Genomic DNA, 15,520 nt, shown 5'->3' with positions numbered 1-15,520 from the left:
CATTTATTAGTTCTAACAGTTTCCCCTTTACTTCTTTTACACATTTTTTACACTGTAACCAAACTAATTATACTCCGTTTATAATTCCTAATTTACAAATCTTCATTTACATACAGTCACTCCCTGGAATACCCACTACTTTCTTGCCCATCCCCCTTGATATCCAAATTCTGAAATCCTTACTTTCTTTGGAAGCTCATTTCACCACTACTGTATTCCACAAAGCCTTCCCTGACTGCCTCGGCCAGAGTATGCTCTATTGTCTTCTGAAGGAGAATTAATATTTACTGAGTATCTAAAATGTCCCCCATTCTTATAAATACTGTTATTTTGCCCTCACAATAAGTCTTATAAGATATTTAAAATACTCCATTAATAAATGGAGTAACAAGGGGCACCTGGGTGGCTCAGTGGTTTAAAGCCTCTGCCTTCAGCTCGGGCCATGATCCCAGGGCCCACATCCGGCTCTCTGCTCAGCAGGGAGCCTGCTTCCTCCTCTCTCTTTCTCTCTCTCTCTCTCTGCCTACTTGTGATCTCTGTCTGTCAAATAAATAAATAAAACCTTATAAAAAATGGAGTAACAAAATCATTCCTAGTTAATTTTATAAAAATGATAATGGCATTATCACAAATAAAATAATTGCTGTTTAATAATATATAGGCCACCAACCCTTGTGAGCACCAAGGTTTGATTTCTTCGGTGAGCCTCATTACAACCCCACCCTAATCATCTGTTCTACAAATACATACTTTTTTCCCCACACATTCTTAGGAGTTAGGAGAGAGCACAAGGGTTAAGAAAAGGTGAAACACAATAATTTTCTTCAAACAGGATGACTATAGCAGGTTGTCTTCATATACAAATGGTACCAGTGAAGTTCATTATTATGTGATAACTTTGGCCAGAGTACTTGATTTTATTAAAGAATCATGAAGTTTGTAAATAAAAGCCACTAAAAAGATTAGGTAGCCTCATTTTTTGTACTTTTGGCTACTTAGAACTTACATTAGGGACAGGCTCAAATATAAACATCATGCATAATTTGGAAGGGGATAATTTCTTAAGAAACAATGATATGTTAACAAATATCAAAATGTTTATTTGAATTTGTACATATACATTAAACACAGGTTAAATCTAGAAAGTTTTATAATACTCACCGTATTTTAGGCTGCTTTTGAACACTTTCATAGTAAAACAAAAAGTTAATTTCATGGACACCTTCTTCATCTGGCCCACGTAACCACATTGGTAGCTGAACTGAAGCTCCAGGTAGAAGAACAGCATCAGGAAGGGGAACAGGAATCACCTCCGGCTGACTCCCTATGCCAATGCCAAAGTCTACAGAGGAAGCTGATGATACGAGTGCTGTACACACAGAGGTAGAATCTGTCACAACAGTCTTGTAAGCACTACAGTTCTCAGAAGCTGAGGGACTTAGTGGTGTTAGAACAGCTGTGTTACCACCAAAAGTAAAGAACTCTGGACGTTTAGAAACAACCTTCAATCCAGTAAGAGGACATTTGCTGACGTTGACAAATTCTACATATGCTTTTCGGATTTCTCCACAGAGGAGCCCTGTAGGAAAATGTATAAAGAACACCTGCATTGGAGGGAAAAAATATCATTATATTGTCTGTTAAAAATTCCAAACCTCTAGTGAGTAACAATTTAAGATGCTATATTTCTTTACTAAAGGTTTACAATTATTTTATTAATTCTCTTTGATATCTCCCTGAATATATGGCAATTAACACTCCATTTTACAAAAGATGAGAGATCAATGCTATTCAGTAGCAGATTGCAGTTATGAATTAAAAATAAAACATCAGTGACAAGTGAGCTATGAACAAAACTTGGCCAACTGTGTAGACTATGGACAAGTTAGTTACAAGTAATTTAACATGGCTATGTGAATTAACTATCAGTTGAAAAGTCCTTATTCAAGGTCAACTTCAAAAATAATTCAACTATTTTTTACACATCATTAAGATGCAAAAATACACCAGAGATCTTTTAAAAGGAAACAATGTACAGATCCATGATTCCATATCCATAATTTTAAAACCTAAAAAGCTCTGAACAACCTCAAACTTTTAGTAACTCACATGGGAGTTAAACCTGATCTGACTTAACCTTTCCCATTCAGTATGACATTCATGTGGTTCATTCACACAATATTAATACGCCTGATTTCCAGATGCTACCACAAACCCAGTAGGGGTTACATAACACTTTGGATATAAACACACACACACACACACACACACACACACACAATTTCTAAAAATTAAGGATAAAAAATGATTTCCAACACACATCTGGCCTCAGGATTTCAGATAAGTGAATGTGAAGCTGTACTGGAGAAGGAGAAATATGGGCTAACAAAATCACCAAGTAAGTTATTTGCACTTAAAAGATACTTAAGCGTAAATGTCAGATACTGACAATATCTAAGAAAAAAGGAATAGAAAGGTACAAGTATAGAAAAAAATGTTCTAATAAAGTTATGGCTAACAGTTCCACAGGAGTTATTAAAATCTAGTGGAAATACTTATGTTTCTTTTTTTTTTTTTAAAGATTTATTTGAGAGAGAGAGCAAGAGAGCATGGGGGTTGCGGGGAAAAGCAGCCCCCAACACAGGGCTCAATCCCAGGACCCTGGGTCCACAACCTGAGAAGAAGGCAGACACCTAACCAACTGACCCATCCCCAGAAATACCTATTCTTCTTAATCTAAATTTGAATGGATATTCACTATGGCCACAGTCTTAAGAAGCAGATAAATTCTGCAGACATCAGAAGCTTTAAAAACAGGTATGAGAAAATAAGGAATTAATGTAGAAATCTAAAACACAGGTTAAGAAGGAAAAAAAAAACAGGCATAGGGTTATATTAAAGACACTGACTATGTACTGATTTAGCCAGTGTCAAATAAATTTAGTCAAATAAGTTAAAATTTGTGAAGGAATGTAAATTTTGAGATAATATGTCAAAAACAGTTGAAAGAGTACTACAAAGACACAGTAAAATACGCAGACACATGAATACCGTCAAGGCTAAGGCATTAGTAAAATGGGAAGGGTGCTGGAATTAGCAGAATAGTGATGCATCATGTGTAGATACTCTGTAATGTACCTTCAGAACAAAAATTTTACTAAATATTGGCTCTTTAAGAATAAGCAGTATATCTAGCCTTTACTTCAAACACACAGATGCTAAAAGTCCTTTTGGTGACAGCTTCAAATTTAAATGGCAAATAAGATTAAGACTCAGGACTCTCATTTCCACTAATTTATCCTGAAGCTGTGAGTGTGTGAGTAGAAAATGATAAGCATAAGGTCATTCACTATGGTTTTATCGGTTAACGGTGAATGACTGGACACAAATCAAATGTCTACCACACAAGTCTCACTGAATAATATATACAACATAATGCCTATATACACAACATACACACAACATAATGCTTACACCATGGGGACTCAAAGAGGATTGCTCTTCTACTTTTGTTTTTTTAAGATTTTACTTATTTATTTGACAGAGAAAGAGAGAGAGAGAGCTCACACACAAGCAGGGGGAGTGGGAGAGGGAGAAGCAGGCTCTCCTTTCCAAAAAAGCCATTAATTTTAATAAACAAAGTCACTGGTTTTAATAAAGTGTTTCTTAAATGTATTTTCACAATTTCCATTAATAATCTGAGGTTTATATATTATAACCTGGTTGTGATTTTTCTTTGTGAATTAGATCTATTTAACCTAGCTTAATAATAATTAAAAAGTATGATTCAATGTAGTATAAGTAACTTCAAAGTCTAAAATTAATAGACTGAAAATATTATGACCTTATAGATAATTTATTAATCCATGAAATTTTAAAAAGTGAAATACCTCCAAGAGCGGCATTTCCTCTGTGATAATGGGATCTAAACGTCGATCAGGACCATATTTAATAGATGTTTTCTCTTCTTTAGTATTGTTAAGTCGAGGACCTTGAATTTCTAAATCCTGTCTCCCTCGGACTGACATACTCAAGGAATGTTTTCCTGAAACAAAAGACAATCAATGCCCTAAAATAATTTGATGTGTTAAATGACACCAATTTAGCTTAAATACTATAGCTTTCAGATTATTTATAGAAAAATCCTAAACAATTATTGAGTGGCACGGTTAATCAAAGAATTAAGTGTATTTTATTTTTATGTTTAACCACACCCCTATATGTGGATTAATTTCTCATTAGGATTTATTTGTTTTACACATACAAAATACATTAGAAGGGAATAAATTTGTTTATTTTTGCAGCAATGGCAGAGTTTAAAATAACCCAAATAACCTAAGTGCCTTTGTTAAGGTACATTAAACCTATATTTAAAACACTTAATTTTCATTCCTTTATTTACGGAGACTTAATTATTAGTTTTGTATCAGTTTAGTAATGCTATAGTTTTACCTGTGTGACATCCAGGAAGAGCACCAATGCCATCTACTGTCATGTAGCCCTGAATAGTGCCAAGATTATAAACAACTCCCAGAATATGCAGCTCCCCTATGTGATGGGGAAAGAGCTTTAGTCTTGCCTGTGGAGATATTTAAGCCACTCTTATTATGTTTTCATAATATCTTAAATAGCGCAATACCTAAATTTTGCAATACTGTAAAAATATAAACTCATGACCTAAACTTTTGAATAATCAATTAATTTCTTATTTTGAAAAGCATCTTCTTCAAAAGAAGATACAGGCTTGGATCTTCATTAACACTTCAAGTCAACAAAAAAACAAAATATTCTGGTCAAGCAAATGTTACATGAAATTACCACACTGACCACCTCCAAAAAAAGCAAAAAGTTTTCATCAGGCTTCTTTGGAAATTAACAAACCAAAGACCTCTGCAAATCTACTCTTTCCACCAATTTCCTCTTATGCAATTCCTGTTTTCTAACCTTCCAAATTTTAGCTTTTAAGAAAACTAGGCTATAAAATAAACTGAATTGATTTTTAAATTTGTTTGCATCTTACTTTTTGAAAGGCTTAAGACAAAAAAAACAATAAAATAGTTACCACTTTAGATTCTTCACTATTAATTAAAAATTCTGAAATAACTTCGGTTCCAATCATTACAGGTTCACCTGTTACCTGAAAAATAAATTATTTTGTAAAATATACACTCCAATAAATAAAGTACCAGAATATTAACATTCCTATACATCAATACTTAAGAACAATAACAATAATTATAGTTAGCATTTATTAGGTTCTTCCTATGTGCTAAGCAATAAGCAAACTTTCACACCTGGAGTAAAGCCACGCAGTAGCAGAATGCGTGCTATATACATTTTTTCATTTCATTCAGTCCAATTCAAGTGAGGGTGGTAAGTGAGCTACTCAAAGTTGCAGCCACCAAGAGGACAAAACTTCAACAAATAAAAGTTCAGTTACTAATCATCAACAGTGGCTGAAATGGACACTTAATCTTGCAATCAGAACAAATTTCTCCATCTTTTACTCTGATTAGCCTCATTTTCCAAATTAGCCAATTATAAAAAAAGTAATGACACCTAAACAAGACACACAAAAGACTGGTAGCCAATAAGGGCTGTAAGAGAGAGCAAAAAAAGCCTGTGTCCTCCAATTCAAGGACTTGTGTAAGAGGTCATGTAACAAAGCAGAGTTAACTAATTTACACTTGGGCTAAAGCTGGTCCTCATAAACACTGGTTTACTTTTACCATGAAGTTAGTTACTTCACACAATAAATAAAAATTACATTTCCCTAAATTCCAGGTCAGCATCTTAATCCATCAGCAGAAGCTCATGAAGAAATCCAAAGAGTTTGAAACTTACAGGAAAAAGTATAACTTAATTATACAAAATGAAAATTTTCACTCAATTTTAATAAACCTCCTTTAAAATCTAGCAGTACACAGACTAATACACTTAAAAAGCTAATGGATCTTTTAAAAAAAACTTTCCCAAGAGTAAACAGTTTATAGACTTCTAATTTATATTCTAGGCATCTAAAAAACATTAGAAAAATTCAAGAGGTTGCTAAAATTCCAGTCAGAGTATGAGCCTACAAAATCTCAATCTTTCAAACTATTCACAATGAGTATAAATAATCACAAAACACCTTTAATGGACTTAACCGACAAGACTTTATATAAGGCAATCCTTAAATATCAAAATACTTCAAGAGAAATAATTTATACTAAAGTTAGTATGACATACATCTTCTTTCAAGTTCTCCCTCCATAAATCAGTGCCAAAATGTTGGGATATTTCCCAGATATTTCCCAGATATTTCCCAAAATAACATTTACCACATTTCTAAAGTATATAGCAAGGTAGTATAAAAAAAGTAAAAGTTATATAGTAAATATTGGTGAATAACCTAATAAATGGGTGAAAAATGTACCATCCCAGTTATTTGTTATAATCATACAATCAGTATGGTACATATTATGTACATACATACAATCAGTATGGTAACAAAATATTTATTCAAGTCATTGCTGTTTCAAAAATAACTTATCTCAAATAAACAGCTTATTAACAGAAATGACTAAGAAAAGAAACAGATAATGTATATATAAAGACAATCCACAAAAAGGAAATACAAGAACTTCAACTTCACCAGAAATTAATGAATGAAATGGAAAATAACAAAAAAGCATTTTTCTTACCTATTGAATCAGTAAGCTTTTTTTTTTTTTTAATAAGTAAGAACACTTAATGCAGCAAAGATGACATATGCAATCCCATGTGCTGTTAGTGAAAAGCCTATTGGTATGACCTTTTGGGAAACTAATAGAGTACTAAAATACTTATTCCCTAAAATGTTTTAACTTCATGCCCAGGAATCTTTACTATAGAAATCATCAGGATAAAATACTATAAACACAAATTTTTACCATTGTATGATGATGATAGTAAACAAAAGGAAACTTCTACAACAACTATCAGTGGAGAGATACTAGAGGAGCTTACAGGTCATCCACGGTGGAATATTATACAGAAATGAAATATTGAGACATTTTACTATCAAAATATGCATATGAATCAACACAATAAAAAAAACAACATACGCAATATGAAAGAATCCCATATATGAGAGAAAATTTAAAAATGGAAATGACTGGGAAGATACAGAAAAGCATTAAAGTGGTTATTTCTAAATATTGAGAAGACAGTTTTACTCTTCTTTATATTCTTTGTACACTCAATTTGCAACAATAAGTGTATGTCATACTTTTTATAACTACGGAAAATAAGCATAAAAAAGAATAAGTATAGCTCACTGAACAGAAAAAATTGAAATGTTAGCAACTATTACTGAAACATGCTTATTACAAATACCTTTTAATAACTTACTAGTTCTTTAACTTCTTCATTATCCTTTCCACTACTATCTTTGGGTTGAAACTTCCACAGCAATGACAAATCAGTCAACAAAAGTGGAACCTTCAAAGGATTTCTAAAAGCCACTTCCACTGTTATTGGTTCTACAAAAGAAAGGCCTAAATTAATAACTAACAAATCCCACCTATTACCCTATGCTTCAATTCTCTAAACACACCTTACTTTCACAGCTCTGTATTTCTGCCTAGACTATCCCTTACCACCTTGTACATGTCCATGGATTCAGTTTTAAAATGACTTCCTCTAGGGGAGCCTGGGTGGCTTAGTCAGTTAAGCGGCTGCCTAAGCTCAGATCATGATCTCAGGGTCCTGGAATCAAGCCCCACATCAGGCTCTCTGGTCAGCAGGAAATCTGCTTCTCCCTCTCACTCTCCCTCTATGCTCTCTCTCTCTAATAAATAAAATCTTAAGAAAAAAAAAAAAAAGACTTCCTCTAGAAGATTTCCCTCCAATTTCTATGTGCTAACAAATGTCATTCTCTTTGTATATTCCAATAGCACACTATATGTACCAGTATCAGAGCCCACAATGCCTAGTTTTATACACGCAGCTCACTAAGTTATGTTTCCAAATTTATTTTTTCATGCCTTCCAGTCTATCTGCTGTAAGTAAAACAAACAAAAAACCATGAATAAAAATTCAAGTATATCACCTTCTACAACTGCCAGTGGAAATCTTGAGTTATCTGAGTAACTATTCAAACAGTATTGTGTGGGGTAGAAATTGGTTGGAATTACTCCTCTGTTAACCACAGCTACAACCTGTTCTTCAAGTTCTCGCCACTGCTGAGAGGACTCAGAATCATACTCCTGATCAAGACTTACATGAGTGGCTGCTTGCTTTTCACCTAAAAAAAAAAGTCACAATTAAGCACATGTATACTAACACCTGCCCTCAAATGAGACATATTTTAAATAAAAATCCAAGGTAGCCAAATAAATATATATACATATACACTCACTCGTGCCTGTTTAATTACCTGAGAGAAAAATATTCTCTTACTAACCCTAGCCTAAATGGAACTTGACTTATAATATTCTTGTTCTTTTCTTCTTAACACTGAAAGAATATATTTTTCTTAATATTTCACAATTTCATATAAAATACTTCAAACATACAGAAACACACGGAGAATAACAAATATTTATACACTGAAATTTAACAAAATGTCAATGTTTGTCATAAAATCCCAAATATTCTTTATGTTACAAATAATTAGAGTCCTCTGTGTAACCCTCCCAAATCCTATTTCTCTCCTTCATCTCCACTAGCACTTCTTGCCAGAGCTATTCCAAAACTGAAATACAGTTTTTTCATCCATATTTTTTACTTTGCCACATATTAGTGTATACATAAACAATGTATGCATAGTATGAATTGGTTTGACACTAGAAATTTATATAAATGGAATTACATTTGATTGATCATTCTGTAACTTTTTTCACTCAACATTATGGTGTATTATCCATACTGAAACATGTAGAACAATTTCATTCATGTCCTACAGCATGAATCCATTACATAAATATGCCAAAATTTATCAATTCATCTCCTCTATCATTCTAGTATTTTTTACTATTAAAACCAATCCTGCCATAAACATTTTCATAAATATACATATATATTTTTTTTAAAGATTTATTTATTTATTTTAGAGAGAGAGAGGAACAAGTAAGGGCAGAGAGAGTCTCAAGCAGACTCCGTACTGAGCACAGAGCCCAAACACACAGCATGATCCCAGGACACTGAGACCACAACCCAGCCTGAAACCAAGAGTTGGACACTTAACCAACTGCACCACCCAGGCACCCACTGATAAATATTTTTAAATTTTATACTAAATCTCAAGGAGAAACATATTAATAAGTTCAAATATAAGAATGCTTAGAATTCCAAAGTTTACTTTAACATATTTACACTTTTGGCTCAGTACGCCATTCTAAGGCTCAATCCTAAGAAAATAAGCCTGTATTTTAAAAAGTCTTACAAGAAGAACAGAATACTGGCAACTGTTCTCTGCTACTATGTATATTTGAAATTTCTATAACAAAAAGTTAAGAAAACAAGTTTTAGGGGCGTCTAGGTGACTCAGTGGGTTAAGCCACTGCCTTCAGCTCAGGTCATGATCCCAGAGTCCCCGGATAGAGTCCTATATCGGGCTTCCCCTGCTCTGCAAGGAGCCTGCCTCTCCCTCTCCCTCCGCCTGCCTCTCCCCCTGCTTGTGCTCTCTCTCTTTCTCTCTGTCAAATAAATAAAATAAAAATCTTTAAAAAAAAAGAGTTTTATCCACAAAAATGTCCATCAAACATAACTTTATATAAGGAAAAGAAGGAAACAGTCCAACTATTAGCAAATATTAAAGCAAATATTAAAGTACTTCATTTATATGTATTGAATAAAGTATCTTACAGCCATTAAAAATGTTCAGTAAGACTATGTGAGAAAACCCATTATAATTGTAGCTATTTTGTTTTTATATTTAGCTTTTAGAGCTGGAAGGAAAACCCTGAAGTACTGGTTATCTTCAGTTGGCAGGATGGTAAGTGATACAGTACAGAGTTATTTATTTTCAAATATGCTTTAGCAATTATAACATCATTTCTTAAATAAAGAAAAAAAACACTTAAAAAAATAGTCACTATGCAATAAGGCCAAATAAAATTTACAAACCATCCGCTGGTCGTCTGTCATGGCCAAAGAAAACACGTGTTGCTGAACTGTTAATATACGGTAAAGGTAGCTGTGGTAAAGGACCATCTGGTGATAGCTGACTTACATTCTAGGAGAAATACAGAAGAAGAATTTTTTGAGAAAACTCCACTTTCTTTATATTTGCCTTCTCATTTTTTAATATGTAAGGAATTAAAAATATGTTAAGCAAGAATATTAAAATAATTACTAGTTTTACTTAATATATCAGCCATAAACTTTTAAATAACATTTATTCTAGCCAAGAGAATCTTCCTAAAGTTCCTCAGCTAATTGGCTCTCTTTGGATGTGAAAACTTCCAAATACTATTGTATGCACTTTACTTCCTGTGACTCTTTACAGCATCCTATCTGTCAAAATTCTAACCCATTTGATCTCAAATTAATAAAGAATGAAAGCATTATTTTCTGCAGGATAGATAAGATATTCATTATTCACAAATCTTGAAGAAAAAATTTTTAAATTTGAAAAAATTCTAAACTTAAAAAATTTTAAAGTAAGTTTTTCCCTAAAACAATGTTTTGTATTTTCTAACCTCCTGTCTCAGTGAAGTATTTTTCCTTCCTATGAATTTTTCTGGGTTAGACTATAATATGGCCACTTCCCATAGTCACATACCTTTTCATCTTTCATAGGGAAAAGAAAGGAATGTACTTTTTCCAAAGGATGGTATGAGGACCCAATATGTCATAAAATTTGTTATGATTCAAAAAAAAATAATAATGAAGGAGCCTAGAAAGTCACGGCATCTCTTCCTTTTTTTTCAAGTTCCAAGAATAGGCACAGATCAGATGTTTATGGAATATTAAAATTCCCTTTTAAAGATCTGTAGAAGGGCAATGGAACTCAGATCTATGGCCGAAGGGCATAATGCCACATTTTATTATGGCACATAATTACATAAATTCTAAGAAAACCATTTTATTGAACTCCTACTAAAGGAGTTTTTTTTATTATTATTAAAAATAATGACTTAAATTTTAATATCTACTACTAAAAACAAGTATTCACCTTGTAAACATAAAGATACTCTCTGAGGAAGGCCCCTTGTTGAGCAGCAGATTGTTTACTTTCATTGATTAAAATATGCCTAAAAGCAGACACAGCATTGTCCAGTTGCCTAAGGGTATACGACTGGCGGCCAATAGTGAAGTTAATATGGTCCTCTGCAAGAGACCAGCCTTTTCCCTTGTAAACTTGCATGGCTTGACAGTAACAGCGTAAAGCATGCTTTTTCTGAAAGAAAATAAACAAAAAGTATTAAAATCCAAATTTCTCTTGAACTAGAAAAAGTAAACACATACATAATCACGAACCTGGTAACTGGTGCTTCTAACAAAGACTAGAATGATGAAACAATGAAACTAACATTTATGAAGACCCCTTTGCAATTATTACTAAAAAATAAGAGGTCCTGAAGCAGGCAAGTGACTGCTTTGTCCAAGAGCAGGAAGACTAAGATGTCAAAAATAATCATGACTTTATGAAAAACCATCTGGGAGTTTTCAGAGAGTAGCATACAGAATCATAAATTAGGTTGTTATTTTATAACTGAGAACTATCTTACTGATTGTGTTACGGTCATCTCTATACCACTGCACTGGGCTGAATGCTAACTAAACTACGATTTCATTTGGTAGTAAGAGTATGGTATATTCTTTTCTTTTGCCCACTGCTACATTCTGCCACACTTGTGAGCAGATATTTGGCATTAATTGCCTATTACTGACACCCTCTGAACTCAGACAACCTCTATCTTAAAACTGGGATTTGGTACGAAGGAAGAGGCTTCACTCCACTAACCCTGCTTCAGAGTATACTCTTGTACCTAACTCCCCTCTCCAGGGTAGATTACAACTTTGTATCCTGTAGAGCCAGAACTGCTTGTTTTTTTTTTTGTTTTGTTGTTTTTTTTTTAATGTTTTCCTGGTAAAAAATTAAAGCAAATCAAAATCATCTGCCACTTAATAGCATGCAATTTAAGAACTCAGTCTCTCTTCTGTGATATTCCTACAAAGATACCCAATCTGAATCTCATTGTGAGGAAACACCAAACACCAAACAAATTGAGAGACATTCTATAAAAATAATTGGCCTGTAATCTTCAAAAGTATCAAGGTCATAATGTCAAAGGATCCTTCTGAACAGGATCCTTATGCTATAAAGGATATTTATGGGACATTGGTTGGATTAGCTAGTGATACTGTATCAGTATTAAGTTCTTGATTTGATTGCTGTATTATGTTATATAGGAGAAAAAGTCTTGTTTCTAGAAAACGGGAAATACGTCCTGAAATATTTGGGAGTAATGAGGCACCAGGTAGATAACTATCAAATCACTCAGGTAAAGTTTCTGAACTGTACTTAGAACTTTTTTATAAGTTTGAGATTGTTTCAAAAAAATTTTAAGTGATATTTCTTGATCTCCATACTTCTTTTAGTAAAAAGGAACACAAACATTGAGTCTTAAAAACTGAGATACAAGAAATAATATGTCAAAATATTGAGTTCAAGTGCATTTTAACGATTTCTTGGAAAAGCATCTAAAGAGATCTAAAAGGTAACAAGGATTTAAAGTCTGCCTTTTAAAGTAAAAATTGAAATAGGGGTATACTGTGTCTAGGGGTATATGGGACACAAACACATACACCCTCTCTAGCACTTTCTTCAATTATTTTTACCAATTTTAATCTTTGGAAATGCCAATTCCTTTTTTTAAATTCCTTTTACCTGTTGATAATTCTTACTGGAAAACTAACGGTAAAAAAAGGAACTATTAAAAAATGCTGGGGACAAGAAAAGCAATTTGGCACAAACTCTCAAACAGAGAGGACTGAGAAATGGCCTTTCTATATACACATAATCTTCTCTAACATCCTCTAATCTCAGCCAACAACACACATTTTAATGGAAATGTCATAAAAAGTGCTGCTTCTGAGGAACAACTTGTCCTCACTGACAACCATTTTTGTTCTATGTCCCACCTTCCAAGGAAGATACTGTTCTTGACCAACTACAATAGGACATATATTTATTTTTCCAACAAAAGAGCATTTCTAGTTAAACTTTTAGTTTCTATATACTGTCTGAGAAAGAGATTTTCTGGATGCAGGGTTATATACAGAATGGTCACAAAATACAGAACTAGGTACCCTGGAATCACTAACTCCACGAGATAACTAGAGTTAAAGATGATTACTAAGAGGGTGCCCAGGTGGCTCAGATGGTTAGGCATCTGCTTTTGGCTTTGGGTCATGATCTCCAGGTCCTGGGATCAAGCACCATGTTGGGGGGGGGGGGTCCCGGCTCAGCAGGAAGTCTGCTTCTCCCTCTCCCTCTGCCGCCCCCTGCTTGTGCTATCCCTGTCTCTCTCAAATGAATAAATAAAATCTTAAAGAAAAAAAAAGATGATTAATGAGCCAAATAGTAAATGTATGTCAACCTACTACAAAGGTAGTATTTTTAATTTGCATGTATTTCCTAGAAGTAACATGTCCTATAATCTCAGAAGATGAAATATGAGTGGTTGTTTCCAATTCCAATGACATCATCATGTTCATAAATGAAACCATTCATAAAAGTGGACAAAGATGTGGAAAAGGATGACTTATTTTTAATAAGAGACAATGGACCATTCCTAATGGGGTATTTAATTTTCCTCCCAAGCAAAGGGAACCACATGCTTATTACATTTTGAATAAAACATTTTTAAATGACAATAAACAATGGGATAACATGTTTCAGATGCATTTGCATTTACTATGGAAAAAGAGCTGTGAGAAATAATACTTTAAAATTTTGTTCCCCTCTAGAACCTGAGAAATTCTAGTCGATGGAGTGTATCAATTATTATAAATTGATATATTAAAAAGATATTTAATTTTAGAAATATTTTTATAGTTTTGTATCTAATATAAAGCAAATTCACCTATTTTCTAACTTGCCAGTTTCCAAAAATAGAAGGAGGAACCCAATCTTGAAATACTTTTTTAAAATCATGGCATTTTCACATGAAATTGAGAGTAATTTTTGAATGCTTTGGTTTCTTTGCACCGTTTTAATAACATATAATTTAAAATACTGACATGTTTGTTTAGCACAGACTTTGAAAAACAGAAGTATGTTCATAAAAATTCATTATTAACCAAATTTTTTTAAGTCCTCGTATTTCCCTATGATATAAAAAACTCCTTAAGAGGTAAGACTATGGTTTTACGGTACATACTAAGCTTGTATAGTTCCAGGAATTCAGAGATGATTCTTCAATCCATACTTACTTATCTATATTTACAGTAAACCATGACTTACTGCTGCTACCACTCTGCCTCTAACAATTCTCCCTCCAACTAATAATTAAAGGGGCAACTGGGGCTGGAGAATCGATCTAAAATAATAAAGATCTCTCCAACCCAACTGCTTCCAGGGAAAAGAGAGACAGGATTTCTACTCATTAAATATTTAGTAAATATCATTATAAGGCACTCTGAGAAATAACAGAAGACCAGAACTGAAGCAGAGAGCCCAACCACTGTAAAGGATAATTAAAATTGCTTAAATGCATTCAGTATATCCAGCCCTTCATATGTATGATTTGTTTTATCCCCACAAAAATTTGGGCAAAACTCCAAAATCCCAAAATAAATACAAAAACTGAGGCTCAGAGAAGTAACTTAAACCCAAGTCAAGTTGTGAGCAGATCAAAATTAAAACCCACATTTATCTAAATCCAAATCTCATGCCCTTACCAATACAACACATTACCTCAGAACAAAATTTGCTTCCATTTTTAAAATTAATTTTAAAATCATAAAAAATTGATGAATGGCAAACATTTATAAAATAAATAATAACAAAAATTAAAATAATTACTTTTTTTTTTTTAAAGAAAATACACTCACCTGCCCAGCTTTACTAAACCGATGGCCTGCCAATATCATATGAAATGCATATTTTCTAACCATGGGACTCTTCATGTTTATAAAGCAATGTGCCGCCTGTTCCAAAAGAAGTGCACTTCGAAGATCAGAATCCTATTGAATGTTTAAAAAAAAAATAAGGTTAGTTTCACAAAATTAAAAGCAAAAAGATAACTGGTAAAAACCATTTACTTTCTAAAAATAATATATAGCATATTCACTATTTAGCATAAGAGTATTTGAGGGCAGAAATCAAAGGGCAATCCAATCTTGATGATTCTTTCTTCCAGTAAGCACAAATTTTTCTCGAAATCCTTCAAAAAAGTCCCTACTATTAAATATTTCCTTTTGTTTTACATAAAGCCAAATGTCTGGTTATAATATGCAGCGTATAATAAATCTCTAAAGAAATGCAATCCCTTTTCAAATGGAAAAAAAAAAAAAAAAAAAAAAGTACATAAACTGAGAATACAGA

General features: G+C 33.1%; 1 protein-coding gene across 5 annotated transcripts in view; it reads right to left on the bottom strand.

Moving 5' to 3' along the window:
- TRAPPC8 (trafficking protein particle complex 8) overlaps positions 1-15,520 on the bottom strand; it is a 75,299-nt gene that overhangs the window by 23,358 nt on the left and 36,421 nt on the right. For all 5 annotated transcript variants that reach the window (XM_032859688.1, XM_032859689.1, XM_032859690.1 and 2 more), the window contains 9 exons: positions 15,028-15,159; positions 11,141-11,365; positions 10,090-10,198; positions 8,072-8,266; positions 7,372-7,502; positions 5,063-5,137; positions 4,453-4,579; positions 3,891-4,045; positions 1,162-1,604 (listed from right to left, as the gene is read on the bottom strand). In XM_032859688.1, coding sequence (XP_032715579.1) covers positions 1,162-1,604; positions 3,891-4,045; positions 4,453-4,579; positions 5,063-5,137; positions 7,372-7,502; positions 8,072-8,266; positions 10,090-10,198; positions 11,141-11,365; positions 15,028-15,159 — 1,592 coding nt within the window. The remainder of the gene's footprint in view (positions 1-1,161; positions 1,605-3,890; positions 4,046-4,452; positions 4,580-5,062; positions 5,138-7,371; positions 7,503-8,071; positions 8,267-10,089; positions 10,199-11,140; positions 11,366-15,027; positions 15,160-15,520) is intronic.

This window comes from Lontra canadensis, unplaced genomic scaffold (assembly GCF_010015895.1).
Source record: "Lontra canadensis isolate GAN:19392208 unplaced genomic scaffold, GSC_riverotter_1.0 scaffold17, whole genome shotgun sequence".
NCBI classification, from domain to species: Eukaryota; Metazoa; Chordata; class Mammalia; order Carnivora; family Mustelidae; genus Lontra; species Lontra canadensis.
The sequence above is the reverse complement of the archived record's forward strand: the minus strand, read 5'-3'. Positions and strand labels throughout refer to the sequence as shown.